Source organism: Euwallacea similis, chromosome 2 (assembly GCF_039881205.1).
Source record: "Euwallacea similis isolate ESF13 chromosome 2, ESF131.1, whole genome shotgun sequence".
In the NCBI taxonomy this organism is placed as follows: domain Eukaryota; kingdom Metazoa; phylum Arthropoda; class Insecta; order Coleoptera; family Curculionidae; genus Euwallacea; species Euwallacea similis.
Window position 1 is genome coordinate 1,486,375 of NC_089610.1, and position 25,137 is coordinate 1,511,511.

At 33.9% G+C, this 25,137-nt stretch overlaps 5 protein-coding genes across 6 annotated transcripts in view; 4 read left to right on the plus strand and 1 right to left on the minus strand.

Annotated features, from left to right (window-relative positions):
• Positions 1-254: 254 nt before the first annotated feature.
• Positions 255-25,137, plus strand: part of LOC136419371 (EF-hand domain-containing protein 1-like) — a 164,668-nt gene continuing 139,785 nt past the window's right edge. The window contains exons 1-11 of the mRNA XM_066405653.1: positions 255-302; positions 350-703; positions 758-913; positions 964-1,127; positions 1,183-1,357; positions 1,411-1,571; positions 1,636-1,815; positions 1,872-2,114; positions 2,166-2,350; positions 2,406-2,642; positions 2,721-3,063. Coding sequence (XP_066261750.1) covers positions 255-302; positions 350-703; positions 758-913; positions 964-1,127; positions 1,183-1,357; positions 1,411-1,571; positions 1,636-1,815; positions 1,872-2,114; positions 2,166-2,350; positions 2,406-2,642; positions 2,721-3,063 — 2,246 coding nt within the window. The remainder of the gene's footprint in view (positions 303-349; positions 704-757; positions 914-963; positions 1,128-1,182; positions 1,358-1,410; positions 1,572-1,635; positions 1,816-1,871; positions 2,115-2,165; positions 2,351-2,405; positions 2,643-2,720; positions 3,064-25,137) is intronic.
• LOC136419308 (pre-mRNA-splicing factor CWC25 homolog) lies at positions 3,081-5,379 on the minus strand. Its single transcript, XM_066405540.1, has 2 exons — positions 5,104-5,379; positions 3,081-4,485 (listed from the first exon to the last, which is right to left on the minus strand). The coding sequence occupies exons 1-2, from the start codon at positions 5,323-5,325 to the stop codon at positions 3,130-3,132; spliced, it is 1,578 nt and encodes a 525-aa protein (XP_066261637.1). The 5' UTR covers positions 5,326-5,379; the 3' UTR covers positions 3,081-3,129.
• Positions 5,727-9,930, plus strand: LOC136418798 (E3 ubiquitin-protein ligase RNF13-like). 2 transcript variants are annotated; one of them, XM_066405014.1, is made up of 8 exons: positions 5,727-6,279; positions 6,385-6,454; positions 7,300-7,468; positions 8,355-8,607; positions 8,661-8,835; positions 8,890-9,071; positions 9,126-9,270; positions 9,321-9,930. In XM_066405014.1, the coding sequence occupies exons 1-8, from the start codon at positions 6,202-6,204 to the stop codon at positions 9,500-9,502; spliced, it is 1,254 nt and encodes a 417-aa protein (XP_066261111.1). In that variant the 5' UTR covers positions 5,727-6,201; the 3' UTR covers positions 9,503-9,930. The 2 variants fall into 2 exon arrangements, with proteins under 2 accessions (XP_066261111.1, XP_066261118.1); XM_066405021.1 differs by having other exon boundaries at positions 7,303-7,468.
• LOC136419205 (novel acetylcholine receptor chaperone) lies at positions 10,354-12,607 on the plus strand. The gene is made up of 3 exons (XM_066405407.1): positions 10,354-10,683; positions 10,945-11,083; positions 11,622-12,607. Exons 1-3 carry the CDS (start codon positions 10,573-10,575, stop codon positions 11,834-11,836), a joined length of 465 nt encoding a protein of 154 aa, XP_066261504.1. The 5' UTR covers positions 10,354-10,572; the 3' UTR covers positions 11,837-12,607.
• LOC136419305 (zinc finger protein 679-like) overlaps positions 22,258-25,137 on the plus strand; it is a 43,245-nt gene continuing 40,365 nt past the window's right edge. The window contains exon 1 of the mRNA XM_066405534.1: positions 22,258-22,320. The gene's annotated coding sequence lies outside the window, so the exon portion shown is untranslated. The remainder of the gene's footprint in view (positions 22,321-25,137) is intronic.

Genomic DNA, 25,137 nt, shown 5'->3' on the forward strand with positions numbered 1-25,137 from the left:
TTATGTTGAATCGTTTTTCTAAACGTAAAGCTAATTGATAAGCATCATGTGCCATATGGCAATCAGCTGATCCTGTGGAAGAAATATAATCTACACGAACAATAGATGTCGCTGTTCACCTGGTTTCTCATTGGTTCCGGTAAAATTGGGGCGAAAATTTAGAATTCTTGACGAGGGAACATCCTCATGATTGTTTTATCAATTTATTACATTTGTTGCTTCGAACAAACGTTTCCACATTTCCCACTTTTACTATGGGCGGATTACCAAAGCTACCGGGCTTCACTTTTTACGACCCAACGGTCGGTATATTTCCACATATTAACAATATTACTTAAACAAATTTTAGTTTTCAAAATTCCATCGATCTCAGACTTTCGACATCCGCAATGGTTACAAGCAGGCAAAAACGCAATATTCAGGAATAGGAGGCAGAGAGCTGGCTGGAAATTCTGTGAAACAGATCAGCCTAGACGACCCTATAAGATTTGATCCCTCCCTCACATATGGCCGCTGCAAGGCTAAACCATTGCCTCAATTTGTGCCCCATTTTGCTTTATACGATCAAAAATGTCTGACTTTTAAAGCATTTTTCAGGCAGTCTGTAATGGAATCTCCATTGGAGTTTTATAGAGTTAGACCTGTTAATATAATTTATTTTTTGAGTGATGATACAATTTTGGTGGTTGAGCCAAGAATCGAGGTAAACAATGTCTTATATGAATCTAATTTGACTAGGTCAACTCATTGATTTTAGAATAGCGGTCTTCCTCAAGGGAAACTTGTGCAAAGGGGAAAAATCCCTAAAAATGATAATGGGTCTTATTGGCATTGGAAGGATCTACAAGTCGGCAAAGATCTTCTTTTTTATGGCATTGTGTATCATACTGTGGATTGCGATGTCTTTACTAGAGTATATAATTGTAGAAAGTGTAAAATTGAACATAAACATACTATCTTTAGGAATATATGGCTAGTCAAGGTCTGGATATGGCAGAAACTGAAGAAATGCCACACGACCCATACACATATAACCGAAAACTGCAGATGATTCCAAAAATCTCCAAAACCCCTCCTGCAGACAACAAATTTCGAAAGTTTTTGGAATACGACGGTAAAGTACTGAGGTACTTTAAATTTTTCACTCTAGGCCCATTTTCGTCTATCCTCCCGTTTATGCAGATTTAAAGCAGCGTGGGACGATAGAAACAATCCATATGGAGAATTAATGAAATTTGAAATTTTCTATTTTCTGTGTGATGACACAGTTATGGTTAAAAACGTGCACGAGGAAAATAACGGCAGAGATCCTTATCCCATTTTATTGAAGAAAGTTAAACTACCAAAAGTAATACTTGTAAATAATTCAAAAATTAATAATACTATTTCAAAGTCGTTCGGATTTATAAGGCTATACCCACCTCACATCCAGCAATTTACCTGGAAAATGCCGACACTGAAGTTTTGGAATACTACCAGCCCAGGGACTTTTTGGTTGGGAGTAAGATATTTGTATTAGGGCGGGATATGATATTGTATGATTGTGATAAGTTTACTAGGGATTATTACAGGTAAGGCGCATATGCTTTAAAAAAAATCCTAAAATTCTGTACGTTTTTTCAACTGTATTTGAAGGAATGCGTTTTACATAGAACAGAAACCCCCAATTTCTATTGAGGAGAAAACCTCTGTACCATCTGCTCGCGACGGTTTAAGGAAACTTAAAGAATCACTTGAAAAGACTCTAACTTTAATACCTAAAACACCAAAAAAGGATGTTTTAAAACAAACAGCTAATACCAACAAATATCTACGGTATTCCTTAGTTTGTTTTCATCACTAAGCCAAATTGTTTGGATGAAATTCTTTAGCTACGAAATGAAAATGGACGCCGCGCATCCTGAAGACACAATTAGGCGTTTCGTCCTATTTTACTCTCTTGCTGATGGAACGTGCAAAATCCAAGAACCCCCGATTAAAAATTCTGGGATTCCAGGGGGAAAATACCTTCGTAGTACCTTATTAGCGAAACCTGATTCAGATCCTTTAACCCCAGAATTTTACACTGCCGGAGATTTTTATATTGGGGCCACAATAATTGTCTTTGGTCAAAGGTATTTAACTGCAGATTTAAATTTATACCAAAATCTACAATTCTTCCGCAGATTTATTATAACGGGAGCAGACTTGTACGTGTACAGATACATGATCGAAAACTGCAGCAAATTTTCTTGTGAAAGCATAGAAAATATGAGAAATTGGATGTGCAATCAAGGATACCTTAAGAACGATTTTGATAATGTGGTTAAAGACGATTTAGAAGCAATAAAGAAATTCGATGAATCTATCGGTAAATAATGAAATTTGTACAAATTAAAATTTTATACAGTCGCAATATTAAACAGATCAAGGAAAATCAGACGTTCAAAAAAGTCATGAAAACTTAAACGTAGGAGGAGGAGCTATGAACCCAGAGTTGGAAACAATTGAACAACAAAAAATTCCTCAAGAATATGAAAAATCCATTAAACATACTTACAAAGTACCACCACATGGTACTTTACCCGCCCAAAAAGTTTGCGCTCAGCCCGCATTTATCGTAAAAAAGAATAAAAACTTCACCTTCACTGAAGACATTGAAGGTATTTACCTAATTTCTCTATTAGCTCTTGTTAACTCCTAATTTTTTTATTATCTATAAATCCTGAAAATATTTTTAGCCAATTACGCATCATACACTCCAAAACACATTGACACTCCTGAAGAGATGGCAACTAAATATTACGCTAGAGTGGTCAAAGATCAGCAAGAAGTATGCGATAAAAGGTATCCGATAAAGTGGAAAGATTCTCCTTTGAAAGAACCAAGTACCTGTGAAAAGGAGAAGGAAAAAGCTGGACCTTTGATAGTTTCTCCTTCTGACATTTCTTCAGAATCATGTAAATTAAAAAGCAAAATTGTACGATTTAGCGACACAGAGCAGGGCGCGACAGACAGGGATGATTTGTGCGACTTGAAGGGAGACAAGGATGGCTGGGACTCCACTACTTTTCAAAAGGATTTGTAAATGATTTGTGTGGTTTGATTTATATAATTTTTTACCTCATTAAAAAATTTATACAGAAATGTTTACCTTTTTGAGAAGTTCTGATCCATATGTTTCGATGACCTCTGAATGTTATTCAAATTTGACTTAATCCTTTGCTCCATTGACGTGTGCTTGGCGCTCTTCAGTAAATTAGTGTGCACAGCATCTGCATCAAATTTCTTTACAACCATTTCCTCTTCACGCTTATTAGTCTCTCTATATTTTTTCACACTTGTTTCTCTCTCTTTATCCCTGACTTTGGCATCCATTATCATTTCTCTTCTGCGTCGCTCCTTTTCTTCCTCAGTCATCTTTTTGATGTTTCTTCTTTGATTTTGCACTGGTTCTTGAATTTTTTTTGAAGGCTTAATTGCAGTTGAACTAGTCAATTTCTCACTTTTAAATGCTATTTTCTTCCCTTCATAGTTCACCAAGCCAAAACTTTTTTTTTGTAGCTTTTCATTTTCAGAGTCAGAGTCTTTATCAGATGATGATGATGATGATGATGATGATGATGAGTTAAAGTTGCTTGATTTTAAATGAGCAGGTTTCTCTGGAAGCATTGTTTTGGTTGATTGTTTGGCTTCAGTTTCCTTTCTTAAAAGTTTTAGTCTGGCCATTATTTTTTTATCCAATTCATCGTCAGTGGTTTCATGGCTACTCTCACTTTTAGCCTTTTTCTTTATTTTCAGACCTTTGTTTTTATGTTCTGGACTGTTGTCTCTTTTGTAATGTTTCTTTTTTTCTACACTCCTACTTCTGCTTTGTTTGGTGTTTGATTTATAGGTCCTTTCATTCCTGCTGGGTCTTTGATGCCTTCTACTGCTGTAATCTCTGGAGATACTTCTGTGTCTAGTCCTCCTAGGGCTATCAGTTCTTCTTGTTCTTACCGCATAATCACGGCTTCGATTTTGATAACTCTGCATTTTCTCTTTATACCTCTGATCCATACTTCTACTTTTATTTTGTATGGTTCTATTCCTGCTTTTTCTATCTCCTTCCTCTTCACTTGATGACATCTTTTTTTCTTCTTCTTCTTCACTGCTCTCACTACTTACTTTCCCATCTAAAACATCCTGCAAGTCTTTTTCTGATAGTTTCTGTTTTAGGGCATTAAATTTATGCATTAAGATTGTATTCATTGCATCTGATTTTTCTTTTTTGGAGTCTTTTTTAGCACCAAGTGCCTTTAGATTTTTTAATTTTTCTTTAATTTTCTCATCAAGGTCCTTTGACTTGGACTTTTTATGCTCCTTTTTAAGGCTTTCTTTCTTTTTCAAAGCTTCTTGTAACTTTTTTAACTGAACAGGATTTTGTAGAAATTGCCTGCGAGCCTCTTCTTCTCGTTTTTTAATAGCAACCAAGGGATCTTCTTGTAATTTTGAAGCAAGATCAACCTATAATGAAGTGGGAAATCTTTATATAAAATTAAAACATTCTACTTCTTGTCAGGGAGTACATCTTTGTAATTATATGAGATTGAACATTATTTAAATGGATGCAAAATTGGGCATTTTAATGTTAAAATGATATTTAAAATATTTCAATAACTTCCAGAAATATCTAAAAAAAATCTATTTCGGATTTTTTATAGCTTTATTACTCATTATTTTCTAAAATTAATAAACTTTCTTAAGGCACTATTTTCCTTCTTCCTCAAAACGTATTTATTTGCCAGATTTGACATTATGAAGTATATTGAATAATCAAAATGTAGGCACTAATACTAAAGCATATCATAAGGATCATAAGTTTGATAACATACAAGTGCCATATGCCCTACATTTGTCTGTTATGTTTTGATATCAATGTTTATTTCTCTATTTCTAACAATGAAAAAAATGTACACCCTGTCATTGTGAGTTAATGACAAACAAAGGTTTTGCAGAAATTAATAATAAATTTAGACTATAACATTAAAGAATTAAGAAGTTGGATAAACTTGGCCATAAAATTGTTTTGTAATGGTAACATGTGACAATAAGAAGAAAAAAATTAACATTAATTTGACTCACCTGTTCTGCTTGTACAATTTTATTGAAATCTCGTATTGATGGAGGAATACACTCATGCTCGACGTGATTTTTGGGGGTTGGTAATATAATTTTATTAGGTTTCTCCTCTTGGTTGATTTGCTCTAAAGTTCTATCAAGCTTCCGACCAAGCAAATACTCCTCTCTATCGACCAAACCATTGGCGCCTTTATAAATCCAGTCTAGTTTCTCCTCACTACCCATTTTAGATTTAGTAAAGTCAGTGAGAGCAAAATTGGATGGAAATTAGTAAAAAACAAATTTTTGAAAATTATAAATAATTTGCAAAAGTAACTTTTATAGGTTATATTTCAAATATCAGCTGTGACAATCAAAATTACCGACGTAGTCAATTTTGACGTGAGGTAATAATGTTGTTTCCAAGGAATAATAATGGCACATAAAAAATTATTTAATGCTTTGTGGAAGTGAGAACAATTATTTCAAAATATTATATTTAACCCTTTTATATAATTTGATGATAACCTTTTGAAAATCTCTTCAATTCATAATTTCGAAAAGATTTAATTTTATAAGTGTATACTCTCATGTCGCCATAATCAGGTTTAACATCATCAGCTGTTTTATGTGATTTATCTGTTACTTGGATGTCATTGTTGACGTCTAATCCGAATATGGCGGTTGTGTTCGTTTTTCTTTAATTCTTTGTACTTTGCTCTGAAATTGCATTAAATTTAAAGTTCAATTTACTTTTTAGTGGGTGTAGAAGTTTATTTTTATTAAATCCATTTTCCATTTTGTCCTGCCAGTTAATTCACCACGTGCAGTGATCTAAGACCTAGTGCTCCACCTCAAACGACGCAGTACCTCTTACTAATCTGACTATGATCACATTCTGACACCAAAATTTTTTTATCATAATTTAATTACTTCCTTATGACTAGAAAAATCCTCTCTAATATCAATAACATAAGAGAAGTTCCAATTTTATCAGTACTACAGCTTGCCAGGGGAAATGCACTACGGGATCCCCTTTAATTAACCATAGTGAAGGTGGTTCCACCCAAAAACAACTTACAAAATATTTTCATTCCAACCATTATAATCCACGTTATTACAATGTTATTGCCAGTATTAGCTATGCTGGGACTGCAGCATTTTTATTTTTGTCAAGCTGAGATATATGCCATAAGATTTGTGAGTATAAATTCTACTTAAAATGTAAAATTTACCATAATGTATCAGTTTAGCACTGTTTTTTTTAGACATCATTTTAATTATTTTTATTTTTTTTGCATTTAGGACTCCGAATTTTATTTCGAAGAATTCACAGATGTGCAGGCCACATTTGGTCCAGATTTGTATTTAAATTGTAAGTATGTATAATTCTTGATGTAGTGAGGAAATATATTCATGAAAATAAGGGAATAAATAATTCCTTATTAAAATTTAAAACTAGTTATATAAGGTATTAATTCCACTTCAGCAATTTAATTTTTTTATACATATTATTCTGATATCTCTAAATATAATTCAATGTTTTCTAGTCAGCTGGTATTGTTTGCTTTTCCAAGAGATAGGAGAATGTTGTGTTTTTGCTATTGAAGAATGTTGTGCATACCTTATAGAATGTAAGAGTAGGAAAATTGGTCTTATTTCTTTCATTTTTTCTTTGGGGTAAAGCACTGCAAATTCTGGCCCTTCAAAGGGAAATCTTTTTTCAAGGTACATTATTTCTTAGCATGTCGTAAAAAATTCTATGTATCTTTGAATGTACTTAAACCCACTTAAAAATGGGATGTAGATATTAGTTATTATAAATTCATTAATGCCAAAGAAGTCATTAACGAGGACTAAATATCCAATAATAAACAATATATCTTTAATGTATTTTACCTTTAAGAACAGTGCTCAAAATTTATCTCTGTAATATTTTTATTTCAAATTCTGAGATTACAAAGCTTATGATTAATAATTTGTTGATTAGTGAGTACTATTTGCAAGATAAGCTAATGCAGTTTATGCTGATTATTTAATATTCATTCTAAGCAGCACTGATAAGGATTTTGAAGAATAAGAACTTTATTAACTGCATTGATAAGATTTATTAGAATCTTTGTCCTTTTCCTACCAGTGTTTTCCTTTTTAAATTGTTTTTAAATCAACTGTTAAATTTCCTATTAAGATATTCTTAGAGTAGAACATATTTTTTCTCAGCAGTTCGAGGAATGCTGTTAAATGCCACACCACCCAGTGCATGTAATGAGTCTCTGGCACCAGCTCCAAATCATAATAATACAGAGAAATGGATACTTCTTGTTCCAAGGTATACTCCAGAAGTAAATTGCTCCTTTGAGACCAAAATTCGTATGGCACAACTTAGAGGGTAAGTATTTAGATATAGATAATACAGTTTTTTTGAATATAAAACTATTGTTCAGTTTGTTGTAAAAACACGCCAGTTACACCTAGGCACATTTTGTAAACTAACCACACAGAAAATCACAACCAGCCCCTCAACTAAAACCCCAACGAACTTCAGTTTTGATAAGGTTGTGGATTTCCTGCCTGACAACCTTGAATATCTTCCTTAGTTTACAAAGGTGAAGTTTGCTGTCAAGCTCAGATCTGTTATGGTCGCGTTTGTTTTAGATAAATTGATCATAGTGCAAGGCTCTATTACAGTATTGTTAAAAATAGTGACAGGCATAAGTCCTCTCCAGATAGATTCGTATATCTTTCATTTAGTTTAACTAACAACGCAACAAAATCAGTTCATCTTTTGTCAATTTCCTAATGTCAATAGCTTCCTTAATTTCTGAACGACTTAGGACTCCATGTGAAAGGTCTATATATACGAAAATTGTATCTGAGTTTGAATAATTAATTACCTTTGTTACAATGTTCTCAACTGAAGTTGACCCGCTCATTCGAGGTCCAAGTCTCCACCAAGTATCACATCCCTATTTCGTTTTTTAGTCTATCTGCATTGCTTTAACGCTCAAATTTCCGTACACGATTACTTTTCCTCCACTGCAAGTCTGATTCTCGCTGGTCTGGACGGATCTCCAAAACACGTCACGTCCCAACTGATGAGGCCACCTGGCTCGTGGAACGGATCACTTTTTATTATATTCCGCAAATTTTGTTGTCTTTTTCTTCACTCACGAATATGAAGTTGAGAATAAAATATATTTATCGTCAGTTCATTAACAATAATAATTGATAAATGTGCTCTACTATTTCTGTATGTATGTATATTCTTTTTGCAGTTACAATGCTGTAATCGTACATAATGTGGGCTCAAACGACCTAGTGCCCATGTCAGCAAACAACAGCACCGGCATCAACATACCCTCAGTTTTTGTGTCTCAAATAACAGGACGAATGCTGCGCGACATTTACGCCTATCCCGATTACTTTATAATCATCACCGCCGAAACTCCATTCAATATTCAGACTCACCTTCTGATTCCTTTCGCGATTGTTGTGGGGATTTGTTTCCTTGTTATGGTAGTTTTTATGGTTAGTTAGCAGCAGATCGAGAGTTAACAATGAATAATTTGATTATTATGTAGGTAGTTAAGTATATCAAGGATCGAAGGCGGCAAAGGCGCTATAGATTGCCGAAATCTCAATTGAATAAAATACCAACGTGCAAGTTTCAAAAAGGGGACCGATATGAGACTTGCGCTATTTGTTTGGAGGATTATACCGAAGGAGAAAAACTCAGGGTTTTGCCCTGCAATCATGGTAGGATTACTGTTAGTTTATTTTAGTTAGTTTTTCCTGAGTCAAAATTTTCAGTATATCATATGAAATGTATTGATCCGTGGTTGACTAAAAACAAAAGGGTTTGTCCGATCTGTAAAAGGAAAGTTTTTGCTCATGACGAGCCTCACCACGACTCGGACAGTGACAGTGATACTGACGATACAACCCCATTAATCAGATCAGGAAATACTGGGACTCAAGGAGGAACATTTCAGGTTGTTTTCAAATAAGTTCAAAACCTTCATAATTGAGAAAATACTCCCAAATAGGTTCAGCATGAAAACCCATTTAGAAGGGCTGCTCGTTCTATTTCTCAGGTATTAGAGGGTCGTAATTGCGTCACCACCTCTGACTATCACAGCATCAATGCTGAAAGGCTGGAAAGACACAGTATTGCCAGTACCGATTCGAGTGGTAAGTCAACACTTTTCTATTTTATACAGTAAATACCTAAAAAATCTCAGAAACATCAAGCGACAGTGCCAGCAACACAAACACGGTGCCTTCCGTAGACTTTGTAGTTCATAATTCAGATCGTCATGATGAGGACGATTCCGGACGTCACGACAATCCTTTCGATTCTTCTGGCACTCGGGGAGAAAGTGACAATTCTCATCATTTTGACGGCGGCGATGTTCTTGTTTGAACGTATGATAAGTAGCGAGAAGGTGTGGTTCGTATCTAGTCGGAATAAATGATCCCGAAAGTGTAGCTCATAAATTGTATTTCAAGCGCAATATTGGATGTGTGAGAAGGATGGAATAAACAGAAAAAAAAAGCAGATTTTAAGTTTTAATTGTTAAATTTTGTTGGAAGGAACTGACATAGGAGATTAATTTCCTGGTACGTTTGTGCTATTTTCCGCGCTATATAAAATTGAATATAATTTAAGCTATTTTCCGATATGCAAGAGAAGAAGAATGAAGGTGCTAGCAGCTAGGTATATATGTAAATAAGATCGTGACTCCCAGATTAGTTAGCTTTAATATTAATGTGGTAGGTAATGATAATCGTTGATCTAGATATATGTATATGTTAAATAATTTGTATTAATTAAATCGAAAATATACATGATGGTAGTGTTTTATTTTGGAGATTATTTGATCAGTATCTTTGCAGACATATGAATTGCGACTAAAGAAGGGCCTCAAAAAATATATAACAGAATCGTCGCAACCCTAAAGGAATCATTATTGAATGCTTCCTTGCAAGGAAATGAAACGAAGCGAAGCTAATTTTTACAAAATAACCCTGACCCAAATACTAGATCTCCCCATAGGAATTCTTCAGAAAAAGGTCGCAACTTTTCAGATGTTGTTTCTTACTTGAATCGACTTGTCGGATCGTAGAACGTGTCGAAAACCAAAAAGGGCACGTAACATTTTCGCAGGCCTACCTGCCCATCCCAATGCCCTTATAGGGACAACTAAACGCCTCTTTGTTAATGTGTGACTGAACAAATCGAATTTTTAACCCAATCCAGTGTTTAGGGTCCAGGAAAATGTTCAGTACGCGCGTATACGAGGCAGCGCACTCATCGTCATCCAGTATTGATCGCGCGTTTCTATGCGCAAACTCTTTGGAAAATGTATCCAGATATAAAAATAAAGGACAAATTGACCAGTAAATAAAACAATTAATAGTGAATATATTAAGTGCATATTTACAAGTTAATATCGTGCGGTAGTGAGGTTGTGATAGACTGAAGGAATCAAGATGAGTTCTCCAGTCCTCAAGACTCTTTCCCTGCTTTTAGGACTGTTCTTCATATTTGTAGGGATTATTAAAATTTCCAATATCGTTTCCAAGGAGTTACACAAAGACTTGGTAGGTGTTTAAAATTTTTACAATGAAAAAATCACTGTAGAGCAAATCGCTTTTATTTCCATCGAATTATACAACAAAACGTTAATATAAGGCTTGAGATGTTCAAAATTCTTGGCGCCTTGCCTGTCGAGGTTGAGGCAAATATTTGCGTCTATTGTGGTATTTTTTTAAATCCTTTAGGTAATATTTTGTTAAGAGACGTAACAATGACTCACTCAAAATCAAAGACGAGTTTAACAACACGGCAAAATTACTTTTCAGCGGAAAGAATATGTGAAATATGCGAAAGTATTTCCGTTCTCGGATTTATTGGACTTCAAAATACCTTCCAAATGGTACCGAAGGACTGTGGGTGTGCTTGAAATTGTTTTTGGGGCAGCTCTGGCATTCTATCCAAATCGTAAGTATTAAATATTTCCATTACTCTGTTAATTTTCTGCCCTTGAATCGAACTAATTTAAGGTGTTGATGCATTAGAATAAGTTAATTTTGGCTCGCATTGACAATAATTATTGAAATGTATGTAGGTTGCGGTCAACACTAAATTTTTGGTAAAACGAGAACTAAATTTACAACACATTGCTCAGTCGTCTAAATAAATTCTCGACTTAGTATAAAATTAAACTGGCACCGATCAGGGAATCCTCTGTTCAGTGGGAGTCCCAATTGTTGATATTTCCACGTGACGATGAAAAACGAATTTTGATTTGTGCTAAATCGCTGAGGAACATCACGAATTTTACTATCAAATAGAGAATTCATTTATTTCAACGAAATGGGAGTTTTCCGAGATATTGACGCACTGCGTTCCAGTTAGTCTTTCGTCCATCTTTCCTTACACGATTGGGCCTCCTTGTTGCTAAAATTCTTTAGCAAAATGCCCTCATGTATAGTCACTCCTAGTTTGGGTACTTTCTTGATACTATTCTTTTTTCCAGACAAAATAAAAAATGGCGCCAACATGGGTTTACTGGTGCTCACAGTAATGGCGATGTATTCGCACTATATGGTGGCTGACAGGCTGGAAAGGACGGCTCCAGCCATAGTGTTCTTTTTCCTGCTTTGCGGTCGGTTGGTCGTCTTTTTCCAAATCCAGAAGAAGGAATTACTGGCTGCAGAACAACCCACAAGCAACGGCTTCAAGCAAGAATAAAGACGCTCCGTGGACTCGTAATGATATACTTAATCGCTACAGATAACGAAGATTGTTGACTGAAATAATCGAATGCTAGGTTTGAAATCTTATTTGTACTTGTTCAAAATTAGCCTGAAAAATCCTGATTGTTTCACAAAAATATCCATATGGAGAGAAAACAAGTTGCTGGTGCAGTTATGGTAACAACAGATTAATTAGACATTAGATGTTGTAGGGTACTGATTAAGCTTATACATATAGAGTGTGCACGAAAACCCAGTCGAAAATGTGTTAGAAAGATAATTTAAAGCACATTTTTGAATGCGATGATGGATGAATAAGTAAAAGTGAGCAGTTGTTTGAGAAAATTAATTTCTAATTGAACATTACAAGTAATATTTATTTTTATTTATTTTTTTTACTGATTTATTAACTCAGAATGTTATTTTTGTTATTGTAATTGCGTTTCTCAATTCACCCTTAAATACCCTCATAAGCAATATAAGTAATTCATGTCCGTGTCTAAGAAAAAATAGGTAGTTATGAATAGAGTAGGGAATATTATACGATGATATTATAAATTATTTATTAAATTTTACGTAACCTGAATGCACTAAAAGTACAATTTTAATATTTTACGTCTGGTAAGATATTTTTAAAAACAATAATATTTTCGTGATATTGAAAACACCTTTCATAAACCATTGTAAACAAATGTTTTCCTTCTTGAAATAAATCCTAAATAACAACAAATAAATATTGTAAATATACAACTGAGTTCAAAGACTATATTCGTTTCTTCTTTTCATTGGACACATCATTTCGTTGCCTTATTGTCCATATTGTTAAATCGCCATCACTGCCACATATTTAAACGATAATTATATACTAAATATGAAAGAAAATTTCACAGAAAATAAACCGCTACCCGAAAGTTTTGTGCGTTTTTCTTGCCTAGACTATTCAGTACCATGATTTTTAAGTAAAAAATCTGTGGAACTGTTACAGAAAAATAACCTTGTCCTGGAGTGATGCGGTCCAAGTTCAGATCTAAAATAGCCTGCACGTTTCTATAATTAAATTCCTTTACTAGTGGTCACACAACCAGGCGAAAAATGTATTACGGGAATTAAGGCGTTTTGAGAGTGAGTAAGTTTGTTTATTTGAGGAGAACTTCCTAAATTACAGAAGAGAAATTATACAATTTTGGAAATTGATAAAAATGAATTACGTCATTTGTTAGTACATAAATGACGCCATTATGACGAATGAATGCGACGTAGTTTTGATGTCAAAGCGAGGGGCAGTTTTGATTTCGCAGAATCATTTGATGGTGAATTTCCTTTTTATCTGAGATCAAAATTTTTTTCGCTTTTTTTTCAAGGAATTTTGTACATCGATTGTAATTTCTCCAAATGCGAAGCCGATTTAAATATGTTATATCGGCAATTAAATTGAAAATAAATGTAGCTCAGATTGCCGTATTAATCGATATTATCAATTTTCGTCGAGAAAAAAATTAGGATAATGATCAAGCACGTATAAGCAGAGTTATTCCCACGCGTTACTCGAAAATGTTCGCTTGAAAAAGTAGTCCGATGTTCAAAATCCGAAATAAATTAATAGGAGAGAATAAAAATAAAGAAAAATGTTAACAATAAAGTGTAGAATAAAAGAAAAAGGAAAAGAAACATAGGATTTCAAGAAAAAAGCGAAAGTGGGCATAAAACTAAAATGTTTCTAAAGGAAAAAATCTAGAAAGTAGTGAAAGCTTTGAGAAGAAAACCATTAAATCATTAGTGCAAAACAGAGAGATATTAGAAGAACTTCATGCATAACTTCTAAGAAAACAATGAAATAATGACCAACGAAGGTGAAGAAGTGAGCTTTTCCTCCTTTAAGTTTTATAGGTCAGATTGGTGCGTTTAGGTCACTTAAACATTAGCAACCATTTACTCTCTTTCTTCGGCACTAGAGACCACCGATATCTTCACCATCAAAAGCGGACTCTTGGTATGTTAGACCTTTAGGCTCGGTGGTAAATCAGTTCCATTTCTTAAGTTTCACGCCCGCATACCTCAGCAAAGCTATTTCGAATTGTTTCAATAACATTTTAACAATGCCAAGGATGAACTGTAGGTCCAATTTCAAATTCCAATCCTTATTCCCCTAGGTATGTCCCTGACTGGGACGTCATGGCAAGAAACAAATCATGTGACTATACACAGCTTCTATACGAGCCCGTGCTAGTAGGAAATATCATTAAATAGTAATAGGTGCAATAAATAAATGCCCTTTGAAAAGAATTTATAACAGTACGGTCTTCTTGATAGCAAGTATGGTTTAGTTAGTAAGTAATGTAACTATGAATAATAATATCGCCATACATCGTGATGACAAATTGATCGGCTGTGTGCCGATGTAGAAAGCATGAAGATTTTTGTATTGATTCGAATTGATTTAAATACGCAGTCTGTCATAACAGCTGTTTTTCATTTTCTTAAAAATGTAGGGAATAAAATGGTAACATCTCACAAAATTCAATTTTTAGGAGCAATGTAAGTTGGGTTACCTACTTTAACACATCTGGGAAAAATGTCTTATGGTGATCCACGGACACCTACAACAAAATGCTGGAGGAAAACTGACGGTTTAATTAAGGTTGCAATCAGCAATCTAGGCATTTTGCAACAAACAACAGCACATCAGCCATAATAGCCATAAATAGATATTGATACTGGGCATTAATTTTGCTTAGTTTTCGGCAAGATTTGCATTAAATACGCAGATGCACTTCACGGGAACTGACAATCGCACTATAAAAGTGACAGGCCAATTGTTTTTTAGGGATGAACAATTTGATGATGGCCGGTAATTTCGTCACTATGCGTCCACAATGTCGACAATGCTTTACATTTTTATATTGCTTTAGATTTACTGCCATTTAAATTCAATAAGTATTAGTCCTGCTAATTAATTTTAAGGATTGATGATATTGAAAACTACCTGAAGAGTTTGATAATATAAACATTATTAATAGTTCTTGTAAAAGCTAACCGTCGTTTTCATCCCTATCAGATGGGAGATAAATACACTTAACCGCCAGCTGCGTATCTCTACATCTCGTTGGTTCAAAAGTCACTTGAAGCAACCATTCGTACTGTAAGCAATCATGTATGTATTCACTAAAGATTCTGAATACTCAGTACTAAAGAATTCCAGCACCAAGCTGCGCTGTTCTCATAGAAAATGCTCAATAAATCTCTTTGACGAACCAACTAATTACACTCCAAACGACCCTAAAGTTATAAAAGTACGGCTCTTTATTAATTAAAATTTCACCGCTAATCTTGGACCAACGTTTATAAATGTACTTTAATTACTTCTCGAGACGTTTCCCCGAAACTAAGAACAATCTGGAATTTTTCTGTAATTGTTAACGAGGAGATTTTGTGTCAAGTTGCTGGTTTAATTAGTGTGGGAAAAGATGCTGCAAGTACCTCAGGAAAACAAGCTTGTTTTAGGTAACTTTATTGCTTATAAAAAGTTAGATAAAAGAAGAACTCTTCTCCAACGTTGCGATATTTTATGTAAATTTATTCAATCGCATGGCTGAGTGGGCTAAAGAAGTGAGGCAAAAACTTAAATGTTCTATTAACCAAAGCTTTTTGTAGCGGCCGATGATGCTCAATTAGAGCCCCGACAATCATTTATGCTCTGTTTATATTAGGAACATTATTTAATTAACCCTTTAACTTGTAAAACTTTTATTTCTTCCATCAAGAGAGCACGTGGTCAGTTTTACTTCACCACCGGATGTTGCTTGTATTGCTCTTATATTGTTACCTAATAACAATCATTTCACCGTCTTTTCTATTAAGATGTTAGGGAAAAGATAGACGCACATTTTTAGCAACTAATAGTTGAATTAATTTCCTGTTCGCGATGTTAAAACGTAATTGAAGTAAACGGAGTGAAACAAACTTATGCAAAAAACGATTGGAATTTATTTTGTACCAAGACTTACTCATAATCCTTTCATCTTTGTACTTAAAAGACTCAAAACCTATAAACATGTACTTAGTTGGAAGCATAAACTTTGTCCCAGCTGTGTTTCATGCGCTCGAATTTACAATTTAAGTTATTACCATTACGGTAAGTCTAAAGAAAGAGATATGTATTATTTACGAGCAACTTGGGAAAGGACGGCGAGCCCACAGAAATTATCATTTGCCATAAATTGATGAATCATACACGAAAAGATTTATCCAGCTTTGGAGTGGTAGCGAAGGATTTGTATTTCTTGCGTGGGTAAATTTTCTGAAATCGAAGTTAACTTGAAACTGGGAAACTTCGCAAAAGCGCAAAATCTCTTGCCGTCGGGCATGGAAACTGAGCAAATTTAGCTAGAAATATTTGATTGTTTCAGGGAAGATTCTACGAAAAACCATAATGGACCTTTTGAATTCGAAGGGCAGATGTGTTGAGGATAGCAAGGGACAATCTTTTAACCCTCGACAGTCCAAATCTTCAAACAGGTTTGTCCCTGAAAAGGTAGTTGGTCTAGTAAGCCACTTTCTGCTAAATTGGCGCACTCGGAGACTTTGAAAGAGCACTGATACACTCTGCTTTGACTCAACTTTGAACCCAAAAATAGGTAGTTGACAGAGTTTAATCGAATATTCCGAAGAAGTTTTAAATCGTTGGGTGGTCTCTGACAAATAAATGGAACTTTAGAAAGCTAATCTTTTCAAATATCCGAATTGCGGTTATTTCTCTTTTAAGCTCATTTCACGCACATTTGCTAAGAAATATTTTTCGCAAGTATACAAGGTGTCCTAAAAAGGTTGTGCCAAAGTTAAGGAGGTTATAGGGGAAATTTCGGTAAACAATTTTTGCATAGAAACTTCTAGTCAAAAATGAGCTGTTTTGGCTCCAGAGTCATTTTTGTTTCAAATGACTTCGATATTCAGCTGAAGTAAATAAAATAAAAACAAACAAAACAACCACTTTTTTGTCTCCTGTTACAAGTTCACCAATTACATTCCTAAACTCGATGTTGAATGTCATTCCACATAACATGACGGTGCATTTTCACGTTTTGCTCGAATTGTGTAGCGTCATCTAAACCAACATTTTTATGGGCGATGAATCAGAAGAGGCGAACCTATCAGGTGACCAGCGCAAATTCCCGATTTAAGCCTGTTGGATTTTTTCCTTTGGGTTACATCAAGTTGTTGGTGTATGAAACTCCTGTAGTCACTCAAGTGGAACTGTTAAGAAGAGTGATAGCAGCCTCTCTTTTCGTGCAGCAAAATCCGCACACCTTTCCACGGATGCACGTTTCAATGATTGAAGGAACAAACGTATGTAACCAGGTGGGGGTCATCATTTTGAACCTTTATTATAATTTTTCTTGCGTCATCTTTAATAAAAATGAATTAAATATCAAAGTGTTTTAATGTCAACGAGCTGATATTACGTTTTTTAATAAAAATGACTCTGGAATCAAAATAGCTTATTTTAGACTAGAAGTTTTCATTCAAAAAGCGTTCACTGCGATGCCTCTTATATCCTCCTTAAGTTTGGCAAAACCTTTTTGGAACACCCTGTACAATAATTTTTTAAAAATTTCTGAGATACCTATACGTCTCTCTTTGGTATGAACAGATAAAATGTGTATCTCTCGACTTCATAATCGTGATTATGTTGGGACGCTGACGGTATCTTGTCTCGAAAAAGAAGTAAACGTAATGAATTGCCATGTGAATGTCTTGTGAAGATGCACTTTTTAGGCATTCGACTCTACAATATCTTCAAGATACGCACGTGAGGGAATGCGAAATTAAAATTAAAAAATATTGTTTTGCTTGGCTGCTAATGCCTAGATTATGTGGAATAAATAAATCTTTAATGATGTGTCCTTGGAGGTAAAAGTGATAAATAATAAAGTCAGTGAAATGCCGATAATTAATCGTTACAGGATAATTGTTCGCGATGACATGATGAGAAATCTGATGCTCGTATCGTATTTATGGGTTTTTTATTCAGTTAAGTCACCAATTATTAATCACTTAAGCTACCAGCCACTTATAATTATTATTGAAATTGTTAATATACCAGATAAAATCAATATTTTATATGTATATTCATATATCATCATGGATATATTTAAGGGGACCATAATATTTTGCAAAATAATAAAAAAATGCTAATAGGCCCATGGTGAAAAACGCATCAGTTTCGATACACAGGGTGGCAAAATTTTACATTTTTTCTCTTATTTTGCATTTTCATCACATATTCTTTGAGTAATTTTTTTAAATTTTGTGACCTATTTTCTTTAACACCCTCTACAACATGTCAAAATCGTCGCTAGCGATATTATTGTATATATGAAATTATACATATAAAAATTGTTGAAAATGTCTTTTGAAAAATGTAAAACTTTCTCACCCTGTATATCGAAAATGGTGCGTTTTTGATCATGAGCGTATTAGCATTTTTTAAATTATTTTACAGAGTACCGTCGTATCCTGAAATATCTCCGTAATTTTAATCTATCATAACAGTTTGGACATTCGCTATATTTTCTTTCTTCTAAAACATTCTTTTTCTCATCATTTTTCCCACTCTTCCTTACTCTTCTCTCCCTTAATGTGTTTTTACGAATCCCCAATTCCCTTTGCTATACAGTGTGTCCATTAAACATACGGCAAAAATTCAGGGGATTCTTCCCTGAACTAATCTAAGAATATTTTGTCTTTTAATGATTTTTAAAAAGCTTTTTTGTTCCGAAAATACAGGGCGAGAAAAATTTTCAATAGCAACATTTTATTACTAAGTATTACATGTAAAGCTTCTTAATTTACAAAAAACTGTTGAAAATTACTACCTAGAGTGAAGTAGTTATTGTAAGGTCCACTTTGGCTAATCCATTTCTTGAGAAATTCGCTTCATCGGTAAAAAGAATCGTCGAGGTGGACCTCACTTATGGCCTGCTCGATCGCCGGACTTAAACTCCTTGGATTATTCCCTATGAAAGTTTCTAAAGTTATTAGTTTATAATGACTTTAGATAGTCCCATATAGTGAGAAATGTGGAAGATTTGAAAAATCGAATCATTACTGGGCGTAACTCAACAAGAAACGATCTTGGTGTTTTTGAAAGACTTCGGCAATCAATAAGGAGAAGATTAGATTCTTGCATCCTAGCTCGACGTAGTCATTTTCAATAGTTTTTGTAGATTAAGAAGTTTTACATGTAATATTTAGTAATAAAATGTTGCTATTGAAAATTTTTCTCGCCCTGTATTTTTGAAACAAAGAGCTTTCTTAAAAATCATCAAAGGATAAAATATTCTTAAAATAGTCTAGAGAATAATCTCTTGAATTTTTGCCATGTGTTTAATGGGCAACCTATATAAAATAAAAATGTTTAAGTAAAAATCTTCTAACTTCAAGAAAAAACCAAGTTTTTGGGCAAACATTACTCCCAACACTCCTCTACATATCTGATATTTCAGAAAGAATAACTGTTCACCTTAATTTTCTGCCGTTCCGTTACTTTAGACTCTAAACTGCATATATTTACCTTAAATTTCCAAGTGAAGCCACGATGTATTCGATAATTAATTGAAAACACTAATAAGCCGCTTAGGAAAGTGAAGGCGCTAATTAATGTTATGAACCTGTTTGTTTTGTGGTGTCTGGCAGAAGCTAGTTTCATTGAGGACCGATTGAAAGAAATCGTATAAATTTGTTAAAAAAATTTAAATTTATTTAAATTTCAAAGAGTCCTCGTTTATCTTGACGCATAGACTTAATGATGATTCAAAAACGTTTCCTTCTTAAGATTAAATTAATCGGCCTGTGTTTAAAATACGACACAACACTAATTGATAAGAATGTGGATCTAATAATTAATAACGAATAAATAAGATATCAGATTTTATAATCTGTGACAGATTAAAAACAAGCTATTGTAGTCATCACCTTAATAAATATAAAAATAGCATTTTCCTATAAAAGTTTCCTTTCCATTCCCAAAATTACATATTTTTTAAAAATTAAACCTCGATTTTGTTTTTGTAAGACATGATATATTGATATGTCACCCATATTTGTGACGTCATAGTGGTGCAAAATATGACGTCATTTAATTCTTTTAAAATGACACCCCAAAATTTTATCCGTCCTATGTTTTAAACGGACACATTAGATCATTTTTAAGCTATTGACTTCAAAACACGTTAATCTTAATGTTAACTACTAAGTTAACACATGTTAACATTAAGTTAACTATTAAGCGTTAACGCATTCCCTTATATGTCTACGTACTGATATTATTTATCTTAAGCCATATGAACCTTGACGCCCCTTTGACCTTATCGTTGTCGCTGATTTTATAATTTTTACTGTTAAAAATTGAAGTTGTGCCTTAAAATGTATTTTGTTTTAATTAAAGATAATGGCTAGAAAGGTTCTATTTGTAAGGAGATTAATCGAATTATTTGTCTTGGAACGGATTTTTAAATTTAATGGTATTATGCTGTTTATCATTTTATTTCTCATACCGGGACTCTTTTCGCTTCCAATCCACCTCTTGTCATCTATTTAGTAGCCATGATCCCATGGCTCTCTCCCTGTCTGAGACTTGCATACAATGATGCTTATCCCCTCACAAGAACTAAACCACTCGCTTGGCCTGTTACGCAAATTTCTCCTTCGGGGGATGATAACCTGCATTATATGTTCGTACAACAACGTACTATTCTCTTTCTTAATTCAGAATTACGGGCCCCATTTAGCCACACTTAATTTTTTCTTATACTTTTCTCCAATTTGGTTTCTGAACAATATTGGAACACACATAATCGCCTATTCAGAGAATAGTCTGGATATAAACATTTAAACTGATTGCCAGGTGGCAATAAAACAAATGGATTCAATGTAATTGGCTGGGCAATAGCAAAGACAAAAATCAGAGATTGCCTCGAATTGATTTCCTTTCACAAACCTTTAATTCACACTTCGAGAAGGGTATTTAAAGAAAATAAATAATGCAATTTTGACAACCACCATAAAAGAACATTTCTCGGTTTTATTATTGATTACTAACACTTTTACAAGTGCCCGTAAACGCCTATAGCTATACATAAATCAATTTCGATTTATATGCGTCATAAATAGGGCTGAGATTGTAATTATCGGCAAAATCTTGCAATTTTGATCAAGCAACTAGTAATTAATCATTTCTCCTGAAACTCTATGTGCTAGAGCAAAAATTATAAACTGCAAAAGTAGAGCATTAGCTCCACCCTGTTTAGAATTCTACCCACTTTAGTACATATAGTGTGTGCCAAATTGGCAATACTGGTATCTCCGAAGCAGCAGCAACTTGTTAGCGTTGGAATGCTCTTCTTTGAGATTCCATTTTCGCTTCGATTTATGTGTTATAAACAACTCCAAAATGCTCGAAAGCTGAGTATGTTCCCTTAATATGTTAAACATTATGAATGGAACAGATAAAGTGTCCCAAATAGTTTCAACAGTGCCAGTGTCTCCGAAACAGTAGAAGCTGATCGTTAGTGTCGTGATTCTCATATTTTTTTCAGTTTCATTTAGTTTTATCTTTACTCAACTTTACTTTTTTGCATCTCTATTTTTAATACTTTATACTGAGTAATACGTTCCATTTTCGTTCTCCTTTCACACGAGCAATTACTTCAGAATACTTCGTATACCATTCTTCTAAACAGCTCTAAGTACTTGAATAGGTGCACAAGTGAACGGAATTTCCTATCTTTAGATGTAATCTCGTTAGATAAATAGTGAAAAGTGTCCCTGAACCAGTGGCATGGCAATTTCGTGCTGACGATCCACTCTATTGACCACATTGTTGACGACTCTTTCTTCACCTGTAGACATTTCAACTTGGGAGCTACTGACACACTCGTGCATTCAATACTTTTTTAATAGCTCTATCACGGAAATGAATCCCTATTATCATAAATTTCTCGCAAGGAAGAAATTTAACATTGCTAAAACCAATGGTTCCATCCACTAAATGAATATATCCCCATACCAAGATCGTAGCGCCAATCAAAACAACCGAAATCATAGACGAGGTGGTACCGGCACCAGCATCAAGCGCAAGAACTACAAAGCGAAGCAAAAGAAGTTGCAGTCTTCTTTGATAACGCAGTGACATTATGAGTACCCGCGGCGGTACCACTTAAGTCGGTGGCGCTACGAATGGGGGTATTAGTCCATGGGGCTTCGGTGCGAGAGAACAAATTGTCGAATTTGGCAAGAAACAGAGCTAACTGTAAAACAAATTAATTCAGTTATTTCTGTGTATACTGGATGGATGGCCCGAATCGGTAACAGATTATTTCGTGGATCTTTAGTAGATTTTTTACAGACACGATGCAGTGAGATATTGTGAATGTCTTGTGAGTTCATGGCTCAATCGGAATTGGTGATTTAGGGATCAAAAAGGTATGTTGGTAATCTAGTATGAATAGTAAATGTTTGAAATATATTTTAAGCCACTTAGGTTCATAAAAATTCAGCATGGAGCCTATGACAATCATCTATTTTTAACTTGACATTCTTGTACCAAGTTAGCCAGTTTTTTAATACTTTGGCTCTTAGTATTATTATTTTTCCCCCTTTTTTATATCCCACCGAGATCTGTTTAGATTATCCTGGGAATTTCCTTTCTCTTGTTCTAGATGTAAATCGCCCCGAAGCTTCTTTTCACTATTTTCTTCTACCATTTTACAATATTCAAATATGCTTCTAACACGTGTTTCACATCTTAACACTGAATATATTTCTAATAAATGGCAATGAATAAAATCTATGTTGTCTTAATTAGGATTTCGTTGAAGGAAGACAAATTCACAATACGCTAGAGAAGATATTTTATGATGTATATTATTAAGGGCCCGATAATTTATTTCTTTCTATTCAAGATTCCCAAGAATCCGGCGAATACTGAAGCTCTATATCAACGCTTTTATGGAACCTAACTTGTAGTTGAAGTTTATAGCACATTAATAATTTGATTCTAAATGAATAACCTTCTCGAAAATGCTACGTTAATTTTTTGTGATAGAACGCACCATATGAACCTTTTATCACTGGAATATCGGCAAAGGATTTTTGAACATAGCTGACAATATCTGTACATTAGAGTAATTCAGAGTTAGTCAATTGTTTTAACTAGCTGTGTTCGAAATTTATACTTTAGGTACCACTTTCTTCTCTAAAAGGAAAACATTGCAAATCAATTTTGAGATTTTCAAATTAATGGAATTTTACACATTTGGTTCCGCCCTAGGTGTTCCACCTAGATCGGATTGTTCCATATATTTTTCACCATTAAGATCACTATAACAACCTCGAAATTATTAATAAATACAGTGTGACCCATAAAGTTCGCATCGTATGGGAAATTCTTTTATTTTTGAATTATGGTAAATTTTGACTTTCAGGTTGTGCTTCAGAAATAATGAGGAATAGCATATAAATACAAAAACAAATGACTGTCTATAACCGTCAAATTGCAATTTTTTTTTCAAAAACATTCAAAATCTACCATTGTTTCTCAAAATTTTTGAAAAATTGCAAAGGAAAAAGTTTCTCAATTTCTCATTATTGTATCCTTATGCCAATTTTCAACTTTCTCAGACGACTTTAATTTTTTAAAAATTGTATTTTTGCATTTCCGAAGTATTCAAATCGATCTGTATCCCTGTAAGAATAATTACAGTATATCAAAGTAATTGCTTAAATGAGTATTCATTAGTTAAAGTTGTTATAAATTCATCTTTTTAAAGAAAATGTAAAATTAATTAAAAACGTTACGTATGCCTTGATGCAACTTGATAGTTGATCTAGGTTATATAGAAAATGTTCAGGTTACCTTATTCCGGTATTTTTATAAAGTTTATTGACACAGAATTAGATATCAACAAATATCAGCGTAAAAATGCTACAGTATGTTTTATATGGCGATTGTGTATCCTTTTCCGAACAGATATCATTTATAGGCCAAAGCGAACTTCAAAGCTTATAAGAGAGCCATGAATACATTTGAACGAAAATTACTGGGGAAATCATTTTTTCATGTTAAGAAATTATCAAGTTATAAACTGTCAAATTATCATAAGCAATATGCTATCTCTTCAAGAAAAAGTCAAAATTGTGTTCATCTGTAGAGAAAATACACCTCACCGAGGAATAACTGCTTTCTTTAATGCTTGTCATCCAGAAAGAAGTATTCAGCAATTAACGGTCACTAAGATAATAGCTATGTTTAAGTTAACTGCTTCAGTAGATAATAATTTCAAAAGACCTCATAAGCGATCAGAATACACTCAAGAAGCAGAACACAGTATGTCTGGATGTCGACATTAAGGCAACAAATGTTCGAGACATTTCCAAAAGAACAAGTGTTAAGTGTGAGAGTGTAAGACACATTTTACATGAAAATAAATTCCATCCATACAAGCTAAAATTTATAAACACCTTGAAACAACATGATTTCGACATGAGGCTGGATTTTGCTTCTTGGTTTGAAGGTAAAAGAGAAGAAAGTTCTGAGTTTCCTTATCAAATATTATGAACAGATGATGCTTCCTTCACATCTAATAAAGTGGTGGGCTTACAAAACTGTAGATGGTGAGGCCAACAAAATCCAAATTTTATAATTGAATGTCGCGATCAATATTCGTTTAAGACAAACGTGTGATGCGGTATGTTGAATAATCAAATCATCGGTCCTTACTTTTTTTGACAGAACTTGAAATCCGAGAACTTCTTAAAGTTCTTAAATATAGATCGAATCGAAGTTATCGATAATATGCTCTGGTCGTAAGAAACACTTTGTGGTACCAGTGCGACGGAGCACCTATTTATAATTCAAGATGCGTTAAAGAACGTCTTGTAAAAATATTCTGGGGCAAAATAATTGGACGCAATATGAAATACCACTGGCCACCTAGGCCATTTGATTTGACCCCACTGGTCTTTTTTGTAGGGGTTTCTAAAACAAAACGTTTATAAACAAAGACCCTTTTGCGATGTCGATCATCTTGAGAGAATTATTCAAGAAGGTATTTTACACATAAGTCCTCAAGCCATCAATAATTCAATGAAAGAGGTTTTTACAAGGACAACATTTTGTATTGAACATGATGGAAGACGTACAGAAACATAATTTAATGAATTAATTTCCTTAGTAACTTTCGTTCAAAGGTTTTCGTGGTTCTCTTATAAGTTTTAAAGTTCGCTTTGGCCTATAAATGA

Excerpts from the sequence above, each read along its gene's own strand:
- LOC136419308 (XM_066405540.1), bottom strand. The coding sequence starts at position 5,325 with ATGGGTAGTGAGGAGAAACTAGACTGGATTTATAAAGGCGCCAATGGT. Across the intron at positions 4,486-5,103 it reads AAATTGTACAAGCAGAACAG|GTTGATCTTGCTTCAAAATT; the intron begins GTGAGTCAAATT and ends ACTTCATTATAG.
- LOC136418798 (XM_066405014.1), top strand. The coding sequence starts at position 6,202 with ATGTTATTGCCAGTATTAGCTATGCTGGGACTGCAGCATTTTTATTTT. Across the intron at positions 6,280-6,384 it reads AGATATATGCCATAAGATTT|GACTCCGAATTTTATTTCGA; the intron begins GTGAGTATAAAT and ends TTTTGCATTTAG. Across the intron at positions 8,608-8,660 it reads TTGTTATGGTAGTTTTTATG|GTAGTTAAGTATATCAAGGA; the intron begins GTTAGTTAGCAG and ends ATTATTATGTAG.
- LOC136419205 (XM_066405407.1), top strand. The coding sequence starts at position 10,573 with ATGAGTTCTCCAGTCCTCAAGACTCTTTCCCTGCTTTTAGGACTGTTC. Across the intron at positions 10,684-10,944 it reads AGGAGTTACACAAAGACTTG|CGGAAAGAATATGTGAAATA; the intron begins GTAGGTGTTTAA and ends ATTACTTTTCAG. Across the intron at positions 11,084-11,621 it reads TCTGGCATTCTATCCAAATC|ACAAAATAAAAAATGGCGCC; the intron begins GTAAGTATTAAA and ends TCTTTTTTCCAG.